The sequence below is a fragment of the Heptranchias perlo genome, chromosome 12, assembly GCF_035084215.1.
Source record: "Heptranchias perlo isolate sHepPer1 chromosome 12, sHepPer1.hap1, whole genome shotgun sequence".
NCBI lineage: Eukaryota > Metazoa > Chordata > Chondrichthyes > Hexanchiformes > Hexanchidae > Heptranchias > Heptranchias perlo.
Window position 1 is genome coordinate 2638873 of NC_090336.1, and position 20974 is coordinate 2659846.

The following is a 20974-nucleotide window of genomic DNA, read 5'->3' on the forward strand; positions in this document are numbered from 1 at the left end:
TATTATAGAGATTACATTTAGGGTATTGTCGGATATTATCGAGATTATATTTAGGGTAATGTCGGATATTATAGAGATTACATTTAGGGTAATGTGGGATATTATTGAGATTACATTTCGGGTAATGTGGGATATTATTGAGATTACATTTAGGGTATTGTCGGATATTATCGAGATTATATTTAGGGTAATGTGGGATATTATGGAGATTACATTTAGGGTATTGTCGGATATTATAGAAATTACATTTAAGGTAACGTGGCATATTATGGAGATTACATTTAGGGTAATGTGGGATATTATCGAGATTATATTTAGGGTAATCTGGGATATTATCGAGATTACATTTGGGGTAATGTGGGATATTATCGAGATTACATTTAGGGTAATGTGGGATATTATCGAGATTACATTTGGGGTAATGTCGTATATTATCGAGATTACATTTCGGGTAATGTCGGATATTATGGAGATTACATTTAGGGTAATGTCGGATATTATCGAGATTACATTTAGGGTATTGTCGGATATTATGGAGATTACATTTAGGGTAATGTCGGATATTATAGAGATTATATTTAGGGTAATCTGGGATATTATGGAGATTACATTTAGGGTAATGTGGGATATTATCGAGATTACATTTAGGGTATTGTCGGATATTATGGAGATTACATTTAGGGTAATGTCGGATATTATCGAGATTACATTTCAGGTAACGTGGCATATTATGGAGATTACATTTAGGGTAATGTTGGATTTTATAGAGATTACATTTTGGGTAATGTGGGATATTATCGAGATTACATTTTGGGTAATGTCGGATATTATTGAGATCACATTTAGGGTAATATCGGTTATTTTTTATTCTTTCATGGGATGTGGTCGTCGCTGGCGAGGCCGGCATTTATTGCCCATCTCTAATTGCCCTTGAGAAGGTGGTGGTGAGCCGCCTTCTTGAACCACTGCAGTCCGTGTGGTGAAGGTTCTCCCACAGTGCTGTTAGGAAGGGATTTCCAGAATTTTGACCCAGCGACGATGAAGGAACGGCGATATATTTCCAAGTCGGGATGGTGTGTGACTTGGAGGGGAATGTGCAGGTGGTGTTGTTCCCATGTGCCTGCTGCCCTTGTCCTTCTAGGTGGTAGAGGTCGTGGGTTTGGGAGGTGCTGTTGAAGAAGCCTTGGCGAGTTGCTGCAGTGCATCCTGTGGATGGTGCACACTGCAGCCACAGTGCGCCGGTGGTGAAGGGAGTGAATGTTTAGGGTGTGGATGGGGTGCCAATCAAATGGGCTGCTTTGTCCTGGATGGTGTCGAGCTTCTTGAGTGTTGTTGGAGCTGCACTCATCCAGGCAAGTGGAGAGTATTCCATCACACTCCTGACTTGTGCCTTGTAGATGGTGGAAAGGCTTTGGGGAGTCAGGATGTGAGTCACTCGCCGCAGAATACCCAGCCTCTGACCTGCTCTCGTAACCACAGTATTTATATGGCTGGTCCAGTTAAGTTTCTGGTCAATGGTGACCCCAGGATGTTGATGGTGGGAGTTTCAGCGACGGTAATGCCGTTGAATGTCAAGGGGAGGTGGTTAGACTCTCTCTTGTTGGAGATGGTCATTGCCTGGCACTTATCTGGCGCGAATGTTACTTGCCACTTATGAGCCCAAGCCTGGATGTTGTCCAGGTCTTGCTGCATGCGGGCTCGGACTGCTTCATTATCTGAGGGGTTGCGAATGGAACTGAACACTGTGCAATCATCAGAGAACATGTCCGTCCACCGTTAAATTTAAATCAGCCTCTCAGATCATTGTGGAAACCTTGATTTAAATATTATAATGAGGTGTCTCACCTGTCGAGAGCGAGGCAGAGACACGCCCGAAACCCACCGCTGCAAAAATGGTGGCAGGTGTCTTCATGATGGGTTTGGGCTCGCATTTTGCGATTTTTAATCTTTTACCCCCAACGCGATCCTCTCATGGTGGCAGGGGCGAGGGGCGGTGGGGGGGGAAATTCCCCCAATCTATCGGTGCCCAGTGCAGCAAAAGCCTAAATGTTGTTAAAAACCAGGTTTCGGATTTCTCTGCACCTGGCCCCATATCATCTCTTAGTGGTTTTTGTAATGGCTGAAGACTGGTATATCTTGTACATGGATATTAGTCTGCAAGAAAATGAGTGTAAACCATCACTCGTTTACCTGTTGCATTCTGGTGAAGCTGATGAATGCGTTTGTATTCTTGTTCCATAACATCTGTAGGCGGTGACCCCCAGGGATTATCACTTCGAAGGACAGATACAGCGGGTTGATGTTTATGTTAAATTTATCAGCCGCATTTTCAGGTGTTATCATGTAAGTTCCATCTGTCATTTCTATCAGAACATCCTGGAATGGAAACAAATGGTCGAGCTCTTTCAATGCATATACCCCATCGTACAATAGACATATACCCCATCGTACAATAGACATATACCCCATCGTACAATAGACATATACCCCATCGTACAATAGACATATACCCCATCGTACAATAGACATATACCCCATCGTACAATAGACATATACCCCATCGTACAATAGACATATACCCCATCGTACAATAGACATATACCCCATCGTACAATAGACATATACCCCATCGTACAATAGACATATACCCCATCGTACAATAGACATATACCCCATCGTACAATAGACATATACCCCATCGTACAATAGACATATACCCCATCGTACAATAGACATATACCCCATCGTACAATAGACATATACCCCATCGTACAATAGACATATACCCCATCGTACAATAGACATATACCCCATCGTACAATAGACATATACCCCATCGTACAATAGACATATACCCCATCGTACAATAGACATATACCCCATCGTACAATAGACATATACCCCATCGTACAATAGACATATACCCCATCGTACAATAGACATATACCCCATCGTACAATAGACATATACCCCATCGTACAATAGACATATACCCCATCGTACAATAGACATATACCCCATCGTACAATAGACATATACCCCATCGTACAATAGACATATACCCCATCGTACAATAGACATATACTATTAACGCTGGACAGCTCGGGTCCCTCTGCTAATCTACTGGTTTCGTGGCAGCCCAGCCAGTCCTGTCAAGCATGTCTCTCTATTCCCTTATTCTGCACATTCTTGGGGCAGACTGTGTTTCTAACCTAGAAACAGCGAATGCAAGGCAAAAGACGGGGCAAGGGAAAGAGAGGGACAGACATTTTCGGCAAAAGAGTGAGGAACAGACTGACACAGTGAGAGAGAGAGAGAGAGTGAGGAACAGACAGACCCAGTGAGAGAGAGAGTGAGGAACAGAGTGACCCAGTGAGAGAGAGTGAGGAACAGACTGACCCAGTGAGAGAGAGTGAGGAACAGAGTGACCCAGTGAGCGAGAGCGTGAGGAACAGACTGACCCAGTGAGAGAGAGAGTGAGGAACAGACTGACCCAGTGAGAGAGTGAGGAACAGACGGACCCAGTGAGAGAGAGAATGAGGAACAGAGTGACCCAGTGAGAAAGAGTGAGGAACAGAGTGACCCAGTGAGCGAGAGTGAGGAACAGAGTGACCCAGTGAGAGAGAGAATGAGGAACAGAGTGACCCAGTGAGAGAGAGTGAGGAACAGAGTGACCCAGTGAGAGAGTGAGGAACAGACGGACCCAGTGAGAGAGAGAATGAGGAACAGAGTGACCCAGTGAGAGAGAGTGAGGAACAGAGTGACCCAGTGAGCGAGAGTGAGGAACAGAGTGACCCAGTGAGAGAGAGTGAGGAACAGACTGACCCAGTGAGAGAGAGTGAGGATCAGACTGACCCAGTGAGAAAGAGAGTGAGGAACAGAGTGACCCAGTGAGAGAGAGAGTGAGGAACAGACAGACCCAGTGAGAGAGAGTGAGGAACAGACAGACCCAGTGAGAGAGAGAGTGAGGAACAGAATGACCCAGAGAGAGAGAGTGAGGAACAGAGTGACCCAGTGAGCGAGAGAGTGAGGAACAGAGTGACCCAGTGAGAGAGAGAGTGAGGAACAGACTGACCCAGTGAGAGAGAGAGTGAGGAACAGAGTGACCCAGTGAGAGAGAGAGTGAGGAACAGACAGACCCAGTGAGAGTGAGGAACAGACAGACCCAGTGAGAGAGAGAGTGAGGAACAGAGTGACCCAGTGAGAGAGAGTGAGGAACAGACAGACCCAGTGAGAGAGAGAGTGAGGAACAGACTGACCCAGTGAGAGAGAGTGAGGAACAGAGTGACCCAGTGAGCGAGAGAGTGAGGAACAGAGTGACCCAGTGAGAGAGAGAGTGAGGAACAGACTGACCCAGTGAGAGAGAGAGTGAGGAACAGAGTGACCCAGTGAGAGAGAGAGTGAGGAACAGACTGACCCAGTGAGAGAGAATGAGGAACAGAGTGACCCAGTGAGAGAGAGTGAGGAACAGAGTGACCCAGTGAGAGAGAGTGAGGGACAGAGTGACCCAGTGAGAGAGAGTGAGGAACAGACTGACCCAGTGAGAAAGAGAGTGAGGAACAGAGTGACCCAGTGAGAGAGAGAGTGAGGAACAGGCTGACCGAGTGAGAGAGAGTGAGGAACAGAGTGACCCACTGAGAGAGAGTGAGGAACAGACTGACCCAGTGAGAGAGAGTGAGGAACAGACTGACCCACTGAGAGAGAGCGTGAGGAACAGAGTGACCCAGTGAGAGAGAGTGAGGAACAGAGTGACCCAGTGAGAGAGAGAGTGAGGAACAGAGTGACCCAGTGAGAGAGAGAGTGAGGAACAGGCTGACCGAGTGAGAGAGAGTGAGGAACAGACAGACCCAGAGAGGGAGAGTGAGGAACAGACTGACCCAGTGAGAGAGAGAGTGAGGAACAGAGTGACCCAGTGAGAGAGAGAGTGAGGAACAGACTGACCCAGTGAGAGAGAGAGTGAGGAACAGACTGACCGAGTGAGAGAGAGAGTGAGGAACAGACTGACCGAGTGAGAGAGAGTGAGGAACAGACGGACCCAGTGAGAGCGAGTGAGGAACAGACTGACCCAGTGAGAGAGTGAGGAACAGACTGACCGAGTGAGAGAGAGAGTGAGGAACAGAGTGACCAAGTGAGAGAGAGAGTGAGGAACAGAGTGACCCAGAGAGAGAGGGAGTTAGGAACAGACAGACCCAGAGAGGGAGAGTGAGGAACAGACTGACCCAGTGAGAGAGAGAGTGAGGAACAGAGTGACCCAGTGAGAGAGAGAGTGAGGAACAGACTGACCCAGTGAGAGAGAGAGTGAGGAACAGACTGACCCAGTGAGAGAGAGAGTGAGGAACAGACTGACCGAGTGAGAGAGAGAGTGAGGAACAGACTGACCGAGTGAGAGAGAGTGAGGAACAGACGGACCCAGTGAGAGCGAGTGAGGAACAGAGTGACCCAGTGAGAGAGTGAGGAACAGACTGACCGAGTGAGAGAGAGAGTGAGGAACAGAGTGACCGAGTGAGAGAGAGAGTGAGTAACAGAGTGACCCAGAGAGAGAGGGAGTTAGGAACAGACAGACCCAGAGAGGGAGAGTGAGGAACAGACTGACCGAGTGAGAGACAGAGTGAGGAACAGAGTGACCGAGTGAGAGAAAGTGAGGAACAGACTGACCGAGTGAGCGAGAGTGAGGAACAGAGTGACCCAGTGAGCTCCAGTCACACTCCTCACACTGAGCTCGAGTCACACTCCTCACACTGAGCTCCAGTCACACTCCTCACACTGAGCTCCAGTCACACTCCTCACACTGAGCTCCAGTCACACTCCTCACACTGAGCTCCAGTCACACTCCTCACACTGAGCTCCAGTCACACTCCTCACACTGAGCTCCAGTCACACTCCTCACACTGAGCTCCAGTCACACTCCTCACACTGAGCTCCAGTCACACTCCTCACACTGAGCTCCAGTCACACTCCTCACACTGAGCTCTGGTCACACTCCTCACACTGAGCTCCAGTCACACTCCTCACACTGAGCTCCAGTCACACTCCTCACACTGAGCTCCAGTCACACTCCTCACACTGAGCTCCAGTCACACTCCTCACACTGAGCTCCAGTCACACTCCTCACACTGAGCTCCAGTCACACTCCTCACACTGAGCTCCAGTCACACTCCTCACACTGAGCTCCAGTCACACTCCTCACACTGAGCTCCAGTCACACTCCTCACACTGAGCTCCAGTCACACTCCTCACACTGAGCTCCAGTCACACTCCTCACACTGAGCTCCAGTCACACTCCTCACACTGAGCTCCAGTCACACTCCTCACACTGAGCTCCAGTCACACTCCTCACACTGAGCTCGAGTCACACTCCTCACACTGAGCTCCAGTCACACTCCTCACACTGAGCTCCAGTCACACTCCTCACACTGAGCTCTGGTCACACTCCTCACACTGAGCTCCAGTCACACTCCTCACACTGAGCTCCAGTCACACTCCTCACACTGAGCTCCAGTCACACTCCTCACACTGAGCTCCAGTCACACTCCTCACACTGAGCTCCAGTCACACTCCTCACACTGAGCTCCAGTCACACTCCTCACACTGAGCTCCAGTCACACTCCTCACACTGAGCTCGAGTCACACTCCTCACACTGAGCTCCAGTCACACTCCTCACACTGAGCTCCAGTCACACTCCTCACACTGAGCTCCAGTCACACTCCTCACACTGAGCTCCAGTCACACTCCTCACACTGAGCTCCGGTCACACTCCTCACACTGAGCTCCAGTCACACTCCTCACACTGAGCTCCAGTCACACTCCTCACACTGAGCTCCAGTCACACTCCTCACACTGAGCTCCAGTCACACTCCTCACACCGAGCTCCAGTCACACTCCTCACACTGAGCTCCAGTCACACTCCTCACACTGAGCTCCAGTCACACTCCTCACACTGAGCTCCACTCACACTCCTCACACTGAGCTCCAGTCACACTCCTCACACTGAGCTCCAGTCACACTCCTCACACTGAGCTCCAGTCACACTCCTCACACTGAGCTCCAGTCACACTCCTCACACTGAGCTCCAGTCACACTCCTCACACTGAGCTCCGGTCACACTCCTCACACTGAGCTCCAGTCACACTCCTCACACTGAGCTCCAGTCACACTCCTCACACTGAGCTCCAGTCACACTCCTCACACTGAGCTCCAGTCACACTCCTCACACTGAGCTCCACTCACACTCCTCACACTGAGCTCCAGTCACACTCCTCACACTGAGCTCCAGTCACACTCCTCACACTGAGCTCCAGTCACACTCCTCACACTGAGCTCCGGTCACACTCCTCACACTGAGCTCCAGTCACACTCCTCACACTGAGCTCCAGTCACACTCCTCACACTGAGCTCCAGTCACACTCCTCACACTGAGCTCCAGTCACACTCCTCACACTGAGCTCCAGTCACACTCCTCACACTGAGCTCCAGTCACACTCCTCACACTGAGCTCCAGTCACACTCCTCACACCGAGCTCCAGTCACACTCCTCACACTGAGCTCCAGTCACACTCCTCACACTGAGCTCGAGTCACACTCCTCACACTGAGCTCCAGTCACACTCCTCACACTGAGCTCCAGTCACACTCCTCACACTGAGCTCCAGTCACACTCCTCACACTGAGCTCCAGTCACACTCCTCACACTGAGCTCCAGTCACACTCCTCACACTGAGCTCTACTCACACTCCTCACACTGAGCTCCAGTCACACTCCTCACACTGAGCTCCAGTCACACTCCTCACACTGAGCTCCAGTCACACTCCTCACACTGAGCTCCAGTCACACTCCTCACACTGAGCTCCAGTCACACTCCTCACACTGAGCTCCAGTCACACTCCTCACACTGAGCTCCAGTCACACTCCTCACACTGAGCTCGAGTCACACTCCTCACACTGAGCTCCAGTCACACTCCTCACACCGAGCTCCAGTCACACTCCTCACACTGAGCTCCAGTCACACTCCTCACACTGAGCTCGAGTCACACTCCTCACACTGAGCTCCAGTCACACTCCTCACACTGAGCTCCAGTCACACTCCTCACACTGAGCTCCAGTCACACTCCTCACACTGAGCTCCAGTCACACTCCTCACACTGAGCTCCAGTCACACTCCTCACACTGAGCTCTGGTCACACTCCTCACACTGAGCTCCAGTCACACTCCTCACACTGAGCTCTACTCACACTCCTCACACTGAGCTCCAGTCACACTCCTCACACTGAGCTCCAGTCACACTCCTCACACTGAGCTCCAGTCACACTCCTCACACTGAGCTCTACTCACACTCCTCACACTGAGCTCCAGTCACACTCCTCACACTGAGCTCCAGTCACACTCCTCACACTGAGCTCCAGTCACACTCCTCACACTGAGCTCGAGTCACACTCCTCACACTGAGCTCCAGTCACACTCCTCACACTGAGCTCCAGTCACACTCCTCACACTGAGCTCCAGTCACACTCCTCACACTGAGCTCGAGTCACACTCCTCACACTGAGCTCCAGTCACACTCCTCACACTGAGCTCCAGTCACACTCCTCACACTGAGCTCCAGTCACACTCCTCACACTGAGCTCCAGTCACACTCCTCACACTGAGCTCCAGTCACACTCCTCACACTGAGCTCCAGTCACACTCCTCACACTGAGCTCCAGTCACACTCCTCACACTGAGCTCCAGTCACACTCCTCACACTGAGCTCCAGTCACACTCCTCACACTGAGCTCCAGTCACACTCCTCACACTGAGCTCCAGTCACACTCCTCACACTGAGCTCCAGTCACACTCCTCACACTGAGCTCCAGTCACACTCCTCACACCGAGCTCCAGTCACACTCCTCACACCGAGCTCCAGTCACACTCCTCACACTGAGCTCCAGTCACACTCCTCACACTGAGCTCCAGTCACACTCCTCACACTGAGCTCCAGTCACACTCCTCACACTGAGCTCCAGTCACACTCCTCACACTGAGCTCCAGTCACACTCCTCACACTGAGCTCCAGTCACACTCCTCACACTGAGCTCCAGTCACACTCCTCACACTGAGCTCCAGTCACACTCCTCACACTGAGCTCCAGTCACACTCCTCACACTGAGCTCCAGTCACACTCCTCACACTGAGCTCCAGTCACACTCCTCACACTGAGCTCCAGTCACACTCCTCACACTGAGCTCCAGTCACACTCCTCACACTGAGCTCCAGTCACACTCCTCACACTGAGCTCCAGTCACACTCCTCACACTGAGCTCCAGTCACACTCCTCACACTGAGCTCCAGTCACACTCCTCACACTGAGCTCCAGTCACACTCCTCACACTGAGCTCCAGTCACACTCCTCACCCCTTCACCTATCACAATCCTTGGATAAGGCTCTCTCTCCATGCACCACAGTCACAGGACTTGCCCCTCTTTTTCAACTGTATGACAAACCCGTCAACCAATTCATCTGCGGCTTGAATTAGTTCATTAATTATGTGCCTTTCATATATTCCCAGGTGGGAACCTGAGCAGGGAGACAGAGGAGGGGGAAACAAGGATAGAAACAAAAGACAGAAAGGGAAGAAGCAATAGTGGAAGGCAGAAAAAACAAAGGCGAAAAACAAATAGGGCCATAGTGCAAAATAAAACTAAGATGACTAACCATCTGAAAAAGACAAGTCTGAACGCATTCTGTCTTAATGCGTGGAGCATTCACAATAAGCTCGATGAATTAACAGCGCAGATAGATATTAACGGTTATGATATAGTCGCGATTACGGACACATGGCTGCAGGGTGACCAAGGATGGGAACTGAACATCCAGGGGTATTCAATATTTAGGAAGAACAGGCAAAAAGGGAAAGGAGGTGGGGTAGCGTTGTTCGTAAAGGAGGAAATCAATGCAATAGTGAGGAAGGATATTGTCTCGGAAAATCACGATGTGGAATCTGTATGGGTGGAGCCAAGAAACACCAAGGGGCAGAAAACGTTGGTGGGGTTGTCTATAGGCCCCCAAACAGCAGTGGAGATGTAGGGGAGGGCATTAAACAGGAAATTAGAGATGCATGCAAGAAAGGTACAACGATAATCATGGGTGACTTTGATCTACATATAGATTGGTCAAACCAAATTAGCAATAATACTGTGGGAGAGGAATTCATGGAGTGTGTACATGATGGTTTTCCAGACCAAAACGTTGAGGAACCAACTGGAGAACAGGCGATCCTAGACTGGGTATTGTGCAATGAGAAAGGATTAATTAACAATCTTGTTGTGCGGGGTCCCTTAGGGAAGAGCGACCATAACATGATAGAATTCCTCATTAAGATGGAGAGTGAAGTAGTCAAATCCGAAACTAGGGTCCTGAACCTAAATAAAGGAAATTACGAAAGTATGAGGTGTGAGTTGGCTATGATAGACTGGGGAACTTTACTAAAAGGGATGACAGTGGATAGGCAATGGCTAGTATTTAAAGAACGTGTGCAGGAATTACAACAATTATTCATTCCTGTCTGGCGCAAAAATAAAACAGGAAAGGTGGCTCACCCGTGGCTTACAAAAGAAATTAGGGATAGTATTAGATCCAAAGAGGAGACATATAAAATTGCCAGAAAAAGCGGCAAGCCTGAGGATTGGGAGCAGTTTAGAATTCAGCAAAGGAGGACAAAGAGATTGATTAAGAGGGGAAAAATAGAGTATGAGAGTAAACTAGCAGGGAACATAAAAACTGACTGTAAAAGCTTCTATAAATATGTCAAGAGAAAAAGATTAGTGAAGACAAATGTAGGTCCCTTACAGTCAGAAACGGGGGAAATTATAATGGGGAACAAAGAAATGGCATAACAATTAAACATGTACTTTGGTTCTATCTTCACAAAGCAGGACACAAATAACTTCCCGGAAATGTTAGGGAACCAAGGGTCTAGTGAGAGGGAGGAACTGAAGGAAACCAGTATTCGTAAAAAAATAGTGCTAGGGAAATTAATGGGGCTAAAGGCTGACAAATCCCCAGGGCCTGATAATCTACATCCCAGAGTACTAAAGGAAGTGGCCCTGGAAATAGTGGATGCATTGGTGATCATCTTCCAAAATTCTTTCGACTCAGGAACGGTTCCTGCAGATTGGAGGGTGGCAAATGTAACCCCACTAATTAAAAAAGGAGGGAGAGAAAAAACAGGGAATTACAGACCAGTTAGCCTAACATCAGTAGTGGGGAAAATGCTCGAGTCTATTATAAAGGATGTGATAACAAAACACTTGGAGGGCATTAACAGGATTGGACAAAGTCATCATGGGTTTATGAAAGGGAAATCATGCTTAACAAATCTACTGGAGTTTTTTGAGGATGTAACTAGCAGACTAGATGGGGAGAACCAGTGGATGTGGTGTATTTGGATTTTCAGAAGGCTTTTGATAAGGTCCCACATAAGAGGTTAGTGTGCAAAATTAAAGAACATGCGATTGGAGGGAATACACTGGCATGGATTGAAAATTGGTTGACAGACAGGAAACAGAGAGTAGGAATAAACAGGTCTTTTTCCGGGTGGCAGGCAGTGACTAGTGGGGTACCGCAGGGATCAGTGCTTGGGCCCCAGCTAGTCACAATACATATCAATGATTTGGATGAGGGAACTAAATGTAACATTTCCAAGTTTGCAGACAACACAAAGCTGGGGTGGAATGTGAGCTGTGAGGAGGATGCAAAGAGGCTCCAATGTGATTTAGACAAGTTGGGTGAGTGGGCAAGAACATGGCAGATGCAGTATAATGTGGATAAATGTGAGGTTATCCACTTTGGTTGCAAAAACAGAAAGGCAGATTATTATCTGAATGGTGATAGATTGGGAAAAGGGGAGGTGCAACGAGACCTGGGTGTCCTTGTACACCAGACGCTGAAAGCAAACATTCAGGTGCAGAAAGCAGTTTGGAAGGCGAATGGTATGTTGGCCTTCATTGCAAGAGGATTTGAGTACAGGAACAAGGATGTCTTTCTGCAGTTGTACAGGGCCTTGGTGAGACCACATCTGGAGTATTGTGTGCAGTTTTGTTCTCCTTATCTGAGGAAGGATGTCCTTGCCATGGACGGAGTGCAACGAAGGTTTACCAGACTGATTCCTGGGATGGCAGGAATGACGTATGAGGAGAGATTGGGTTGACTCGGCCTATATTCACTCGAGTTTAGAAGAATGAGAGGTGATTTCATCGAAACATGTAAAATTCTAACAGGACTCGACAGACTAGATGCAGGGAGGATGTTCCCGATGGCTGGGGAGTCCAGAACCAGGGGACATAGTCTCAGGATACGCGGTATGCCATTTAGAACCGAAATGAGGAGAAATTTCTTCACTCAGAGGGTGGTGAACCTGTGGAATTCTCTACTACAGAAGGCAGTGGAGGCCAAGTCATTAAATATATTCAAGAAGGAGATAGATATATTTCTTAATGCTGAAGGGATCAAGGGATAGGGGGAAAAAGCGGGAACAGGGTACTGAGTTAGACGATCAGCCATGATCATTTTGAATAGCGGAGCAGGCCCAAAGGGCCGAATGGCCTCCTCTTGCTTCTATTTTCTCTGTTTCTATGAATTCTGTGGTCTGAAATTTCTTATCAGCACATCAAGCTATTGCATGGCTTTGTCCAAGATGAATTGAGCTCTATAGTATGTTTTAAGTAGCGCATTGCCTGTGACTTAATAATGAGGGACATGGCACCTTTGGTGATTTTACTTCAGTCCCGAAAACTCTCCTAAACAAATCAAACCTTTCTCTCCATTTTCTCCAGTTCCCTGAAATATTCCCTTCCGATTTCATCAGCCCAGGTGGTTTGCACCCTTCCATTTCTTTGGTTTCTTTTTGTTTTTCTTCCAGCACTTGCTCAGGCTGTCATTCTCAGCAACCGTTTCATTTAACAAGAATCGAGGCTCCGAGCCGTGTTTTACCTGTTGGTGATTCGGACCCTCCTGTGCTGGGATTACAGATTCGAGCTCCACAGGTGGGCTCCTGACAATACTCAGTCCCTTGGAATCAATGGGCCTGAATTTGATCAATGGCTCCGCTGGACTGCTGCTGGAACCCTGGGAAATAGGAGCTTGCTGGTTACGCTGAGACTCCGCTGACTCCTGGACCCTCGATATTCACCCCCCATGATGGGCAGGAGAGGGTTACCGGTGGAGAGGGGGGGAGGGGTTAAAAAGTGGAATGCGTTTCACGCGGTCCCAGCCCACTGTATACACATGTCCGCCGCTATTTTTTCAGCGGTGGATATCGAGGCGTCCGGATGGCCCGCCACAGAGGGGGGGAGCGCTTCATTAACATATTTAAATCAGGCTCTCACAGTGCAATTGGGAGCCGGATTTTAAATTCACTGTTGCTGTACGAGTTTCCCAGGGTTCGGGAGACCTGGCAGTAAAAGGGAGGTGGGTAAGTGGCTGTTTCAGTGCTCCTGGTGGGTCAGGACGAGCAGGAGTGCTCCCCCAGGCCCTTTAAGGGAAGCCTTCGGCCTCCCCCAGCCCTGATCACAGCCTTCCCCCCGCCAATTGCCCCCCCCCCCCCGATTTCCTCCTCCCCCTCCCATTTGTCTCCTCCCCTCCCCCCAGATTGCCTCCTCCCCCTCCCGATTGCCTCCTCCCCCTCCCGATTGCCGATCTCCCCCCTCCCGATTGCCTCCTCTCTCCCCGCGATTGCCGATCTTCCACTCCCGATTGCTGATCTCCCCCCTCCCGATTGCTGATCTCCCCCCTCCCGATTGCCTCCTCTCTCCCCGCGATTGCCGATCTTCCACTCCCGATTGCTGATCTCCCCCCTCCCGATTGCTGATCTCCCCCCTCCCGATTGCTGATCTCCCCCCTCCCGATTGCTGATCTCCCCCCTCCCGATTGCCATCTCCCCCCTCCCGATTGCCATCTCCCCCCTCCCGATTGCCATCTCCCCCCTCCCGATTGCCATCTCCCTCTCCCGATTGCCAATCTCCCCCAGCCCTGATTACCGACCACCCGCCCTCTGCCACCCCCCCGAGCCCTGTTTGCCGACCTCCCGCCCTCCGCCCCGGCCTCCCCTACCCCGATTGCCGATCTCCCCCCTCTCCCGATTGCCGGGGACCGTCTCCAAGGGACCCCAGCTGCAGCCTCCTGCCACTGGCGTTTCCCTCCACTCTCTGGCCAGGCTGTCCATTTGGCCGACTGCCAGGCAGGAGATTGGGCTAGAAGATGTTAATGAGCTCCTGCCGTTAAGATCAGCGGGACTTCAGTGTCCCTGGCCTTGCTGGGTTCTTTGGCCATTTTCAGCCTCACCTGCACCCTTCCTATAAATATCGGGGCCCTGGAGTTTAGAGTCAGCCTTATAAGGGGTGAAACCTCCAGCCAACCCTTATTTGTAAACTCTGGAATCATGCTGGAGAGCGTCGGTGGGCATGATCCTGGCTTAACTGCTGGGTATTTGGGACCAATGTGCAGAAAATTGCACGCAGCACATTTGTGATTTTCCAATATGCTCAAAATAGAAGACAGAGACTAAAGGCTTGGCACAGAGCTGCATTGCACTCCATACGGAGGATAAAAAATATAACAAGACTGGCCTGGCAAGAGACAGATAGACAGCATGACCCAGTGAGAGGGACAGAGTGAACCATTGAGAGGATCAGTTTTAACTGGTGAGATCGGTGGGAGAGTGAGAGGGGCAGACTGATCCCGTGAGGGAATCAGCCCATATTCCATATGAAAGTGATTTTCTTCGCCCAAAATCAATGTGATTCTATCACTCCAATATTGAGGAGATTCCATTACCCCGATGTTAATGGGGTTCCTTTCGCCTAATATCAATGTGATTCTATTATTTTACCCCAATATTAATATGATCGTCTTACCCCAATGTAGATCTTTATTGCTCTGGAGCAGGTCACTCCTGATTGGCCACAAATAACATTCTCAGATACAATCTTGAAATTTGGACGTGTACCATTTGCACAACACGAGTTCTAAAATTCCCAAATAATTAAATATAATTCGTTACTTAAAAACTCACTGATACCACAAAGAAACTCTGAAAACATTTGAAAAGTAATAATCCTTGGATATCTTGTCTCATTACCTGAACCAAAGTGTATTCACAGTTGCCATTGAAGACAAATTTCTTTCCATCGAATGTGGTAACGTACCCTTCACCATGAATGACACAAGTCGCAGGGCAGTACACATTTTCTGTGCATTTCCATTTGCCGCTAAGGCAGATACTGTTGAAAAACAGAACAGTAATGAAACATCGGATGAGCCTGAGTAACTCGGTGAGAAACCATTACAGTTCGAGGGATCCCTGGCATGTTTACACAAGGCAGACACAAGGAGACAGCCCAGTTTGTGCTATTCATTATTACTAGCTCAGGAGAGCTGAGTGAGAATACTGTTCTATGTTATCAACACATGTGGCTTCAGGTAGTCAGACGTGTCAACCAATAGATGGGAAAGCTTGAACTGTGGTCATGAACTAACTGTGTCTCAGTGCTGCCCTCTGTCAAATAGAAATCTGTGGTGTTTTAAGATAATTATTATAAAAATCAATAGGTGCTGAGTGAAACTTCTGGTACTATCCTTGTTTGGGTGGGAGAGGCTGAGCAGAACGTGTCTGTGTATTCCCACCCACTGGAAACTTGCCCCTCACTTTCCCACACACACACAGTCAACCTGTTGTTGCTCAGAGTACCTGTGTGACTGCCCATTGGATTCAATATGCAAACCCCCCCTCCCTCCACCACTGGTGTTAGGGGATCAGTTTGTTAACTATTTTATAGAAAACAATGAAGGAATTTCTTAAATGTACACTTGTGAGAAATGAGACTACTGTCGGTTTATGTATTTAAAAACATTGGGGGTAATTTTGAATTTGGGTGATTGTGTAAAATGGGTGATAACGATTCAGTTAAGACTTTGATGGAGATGAAAAGCAGGAGAGATATATAGCAGCTGGGCTGAATCGACATTGCCCGTTTTACACTATCACCCAAAGCCAAAATGACCCCCATTCTATTTAAGTCCTAATGCACCCACCTCCCTTAATATTACATTCCATCCATCCCACCTCTCAATTAAAATCCCTGATGTGTTTTGCCCTCCAAAATGTCGTGCCGATCTCCTTATTGAAATCTTCTCTCTTCCCTACCCCCTTAGCTCATTATCCTCAGTGATTTCAACTACATTTAGATTCCCTTTGCACCCTCTCCTCTAACTTCTCTACCCTCCCATCCTCACTCAGTCTCACTTTCCACATAAACTCAGTCATCCACGTCCATGGCCACCCCATAATCTTACCGTGGCCTCTCCATTCCTGAGGACTCGATCAGTGGTGATCTCTGACCCACTTCCATCTACAGCCCCCAGTATCCACACATGGAAAAAACATTCACTCTTCACAAATTCACTCGCAAACTCCCAGCTCCCTCTCCTCTGCCTCTCCATCTGCCATGATACCTCAGCCAACATGGACCTGCTTAATCACTCCCTCATCATCGCCTTTGAAGTCCTGTTCCTACCAAATTGCTCACCATCTCCCACCCTTGCTATTCCCCTGGTACAGTCCTCACCTTCAAGTCCGAGGGCTGCAAGTATGAGCACACATGGTGGACAACTGACAGTCAATCCCTCAGATTTAGCTTGTGCCTTGCTTTCTGAGCCAAAATATCCAACTGCTCCAGGATCATACCAGAGGACAAGGACAACCAGGACTAATCTCCTTCTCAAGCCCCTTTCCCCCCCACTCCCTCCACTCTCACCTCCAATACTAAGTGAGAAGCACTCATGGATTTCATTGTCTCCAATATTGAGACCATTCGGTAGCTTCCTCTGCTGCTTTCCCCCCAACTCCCAAACTCATCCGTTTCCATTTGCTGCCACCCCTGACTCCCCCACTATTCTACAGCTTTCACTCTAAACGTCTCCATGAGACCCACCTCCTGCTCTCTTGACCCTCTCCTTACTCAAGTGCTGACTACTCAACTTCCCCTTTTGGCCCCTATGCTTGCTCACATTGTTAATGCCTGCCTTCAGGCATTGTCCCTCCCCCTGTTAAAACTGCCATCATCACCCCCTTCCTCAAAAAAGCCACCCTTGACACATTGTGTTCTTCTGCTCCACCACCTTCTCTTTGCCCACCAAGCCAAACCTCCCCCCATTCTCCCCTCTGCCCAGCCCTTAAATCTCCACCCTCACATCCAACAAGTGTGAGGAACTCTCTCTGGTTTCTCTTCCATCTCCCCTCATGCCCTCTCTGAGCTCATCTCATCTACGGGTTCCACCTCCTGCTCCCTTAACCCTATTCCCACTGCTGACCACCCAGCTTCTCTTCCTGGCCCCCATGCTAGCTGACAGAGTAAGTGGTTCACTCTCCTCAGGTTCTGACTCCCTCCCTTTCAAAACCACCATCATCACTCTGCCCTTGCAAACTACTGCCCCATCTCCAACCTCCCTCTCCTCTCCAAAGTCCCTGAACTTGTCACCACCCAAATCTGCCAATCTTTCCCTGTTTCAATCTCTCCAATCAGATTTCCACCCCTTCCACAGCACCAAAACAACCCTGATCAAAGTCGCAAATGACATCCCCTATGACTATAACTATGACCATAGTGTATTATTCTTCCTTGTTCTCCTGGACCTCTCTGCAGCCTTTGACAGAGCCGACCACACCTTCCTCCTGCAATGCCGCTTCTTCCTTGTCCAGTTCAGTGGGCCTACCCTCGCTTGTTTCCATTCTTACCTACCTTAGTCAGAGAACCTCCGGCAATGATTTCCCTTCCCGTTTGGACACCATTTACCTGCACCCCCCACCCCCCCAAGGTTCTATCCTTGGCCCCCCCCTCCTCTTCCTCATCTATCCCTTGATAACATCATTCGCAGACATGAGGCCAGCTTCCACACCCAACCCAACCTCTCCACCACCTCTCTCTCTCAATCCCTCTACTGCCTCTGTGTTGTCAAACTTGTCCAACATCCAGTTCGGGATGAGCTGTAACTTCTTCCAATTAGATAGTGGGAAGACTGAAGCCGTCGCCTTTGGCACCTGTCTTAAACCCTGAACCCCAGCTACAAGTTCCAACCCATTCCTGTCTCAGACTGAACCAACTCAGGATATTCAGCCTCAGCATTCTGTTTAACGTCAAGCTGGGCTCCTGGCCTCAGACCCTCTCCGTCACAGAGTGCCTACTTCCACCTCTGTAACGTCATCTCTGCTGCTGAACCCCTCACACGTGCCTTTGTCACCTCTATACTGGATTATTCCAAAGCTCTGCCGGCTGGCTCCCATCATCCCAAACTTCAGCTTTATCCGAAACTCTTCTGCTCACATCCTGTTCCACACTAAATCATCCTTCCCCATCCTCACTCTCCTGCATTAGCTCTCCAACCCCCAGTTTAAAACGATCATTCTTGTCTTTAAATCCCTTCATGGTTTTACCCCACTCTGTCCCAGTAACTTCCTCTAGCCCTACAACCCTGCTCAAACTCTTCATTAATCTAACTCCAGCCTCTTGTGTACCTCCCTCTCTCTTCACCCATCACCGATGGCTGCCCCTTCAGACGCTTAGACCCCCATGCTCTGGAACTTCCTCCCTAAAACCCCCCCAACCTCTCCACCTCCCTTGTCACCTTTAAAACCCTCCTTAAAACCCATCTCTGACCAAGCTTGAGGTCACTACTCCTAGTCTCTCTTTCCTTGGTTCAGCATCTGTTTTCCCTGATGTGTCCTGAGATGTTTTTAAAGGTACTATAAAAAAGCAAGTTATTTCCTATTTCCTATTGTACCAAACGCCTGTATTTTTGTAACAGGTCTCTTGTGAGGCACCTTATCAAATGCCATCTGAAAATCGATACACAATACATCTACTGAATTCCTTTTATCGAATAGGTCACTTTTACACAAAACTCTATTAGATTTGCAAGCATGGTTTGCCTTTAGCATATCCATGCTGGCTGTCATTGAATAACCCCTGCAACTCTAAATGCTCAGTAATTTTATCTTGAATTATGGATTCGAAGAATTTCACCACAATCGACTCATTGGTCTTCAGTCACCCAGTTTATTCTTTATTTCCTTTTTGACACAATTTGCATTTCTCCCTGGAGGATGGACTACTTTCAACAGGGTAAGGTTCATGCCATCAAGGCCCTAGTGACATATCCACCTTGAATTCTGCTAACATCTTGAGAACCAATTCCTTTCCTACGATTATCAATTCCAATTTTTCCACATCCTCCTCTAGTGCCCCGTCATTCTCACCTCCACCGCCATTTCTAAAATCAGACGAAAACTGTTCATTTGATACCCTTCACCGTGCCTTCATCCCCCACAACTAGGTTTCCCTCTTCATCCCTGAGCAGTCTGACCCTAAAGGCCGAATGATTTTCTGCCCCTAATCTAGAGGCACTGAGGTCAAATGTAGAGCCCGTACGGGCTCTGCATTTGACCTCAGTGCCTCTAGATTTGACCTCTGTCCTGGCTGAAATCAGCTAACTCAGTGCAGACCACAGATTGACCCTGAGACGTTCAGTTGGTCACTGCCTTAACCATGAGTCACCGGAAGAGCAGAATATGGGCCAAAGGCAGGTATATGGAGTTAGATCACAGATCAACCATGATCTTATCAAATGGCGGAGCAGGCACGAGGGGCTGAATGGCCTACTCCTGTTCCTATGTTCCTAAAACCAGTTTCTCACTTTTAGAATTCACTCCACAGTAGATCAGTAAAATGTTCGAACTCCTTACCACTCCTGGCAGTCTTTCATCATTTTCTCTCCTCTTTTGTAGGTCCGGTCACTGAACTTGCATTGACAATCTTCAGGGTAGACACACCTAGCGTAGTAATCTAAGACCATCCCCTCTGGACATATACAGCCAGATGCACACTTAGATGGTATCTATGGGTGGGGCAAAGAACAGGCAATTCAGTTCTTAAATCATTTCAAGATTCACAATTCTGTGAAAGGCGAGTTTACTGTATTTCCTACTCACACATGAAATTTCTGTGGCTATCGTCTGGCAGGTTGGTGCACATGTTGTCCCATATTGGCCTTGTGGCCCGTGTGCACAGCTAAAGTAAAGTTTAGGAGGCCTGCACATTCCTGGAAAGAACAAATTAAGATATTTTTGCATCACCAGAAATGTGGGATCATTTTCATTCAGAGCACCAACAGAACATGATAAGAAGGATTACAAAGTGATGTGTTTGAAATCATATATCAAATGATACCTTTTCAAGTGTTTCTATATATATATATGTATATAAATATATATCACACATTTATATTTAAAATGATAGGGAATCTTTTTGGACCTTTGAAGACTGGAGGCTGGCCTGTGCGCTTCAGTATTCCGTTCCTGCAGAACCTGTGGAGAGAGACAGGGTAGAACAACAATACATGAAGGTACTAATTACAGGAACTACATCTCTCACATTATAACTCAGATTTGCAAACTTTCACTTGTTGCTTGGTTCTGCCTACATTTTATACATCTGTATTGCATAGATGATGTCTCTTTTCAGCATTCCATGGAGTATTTATGCTGTAAAAATGTTGTCTGTTTTCCATGTGCAGTGTCTGTGTTCCATGTGAAGTGTCTGCGTTCCATGTGAAGTGTCTGTGTTCCATGTGAAGTGTCTGCGTTCCATGTGAAGTGTCTGTGTTCCATGTGAAGTGTCTGTGTTCCATGTGAAGTGTCCGTGTTCCATGTGCAGTGTCTGTGTTCCATGTGCAGTGTCTGTGTTCCATGTGAAGTGTCTGTGTTCCATGTGAAGTGTCTGTGTTCCATGTGCAGTGTCTGTGTTCCATGTGCAGTGTCTGCGTTCCATGTGAAGTGTCTGTATTACATGTGAAGTGTCTGTGTTCCATGTGCAGTGTCTGTGTTCCATGTGAAGTGCCTGCGTTCCATGTGAAGTGTCTGCGTTCCATGTGCAGTGTCTGCGTTCCATG

General features: G+C 48.4%; 1 protein-coding gene across 1 annotated transcript in view; it reads right to left on the bottom strand.

The window, feature by feature from the left end:
• The window catches only part of LOC137328116 (mucin-6-like), a 553886-nt gene that overhangs the window by 126530 nt on the left and 406382 nt on the right, over positions 1-20974 (bottom strand). The window contains exons 23-28 of the mRNA XM_067994296.1: positions 20338-20390; positions 20016-20125; positions 19770-19921; positions 15111-15252; positions 14887-14997; positions 2191-2376 (exon numbers count right to left, since the gene is read on the bottom strand). Coding sequence (XP_067850397.1) covers positions 2191-2376; positions 14887-14997; positions 15111-15252; positions 19770-19921; positions 20016-20125; positions 20338-20390 — 754 coding nt within the window. The remainder of the gene's footprint in view (positions 1-2190; positions 2377-14886; positions 14998-15110; positions 15253-19769; positions 19922-20015; positions 20126-20337; positions 20391-20974) is intronic.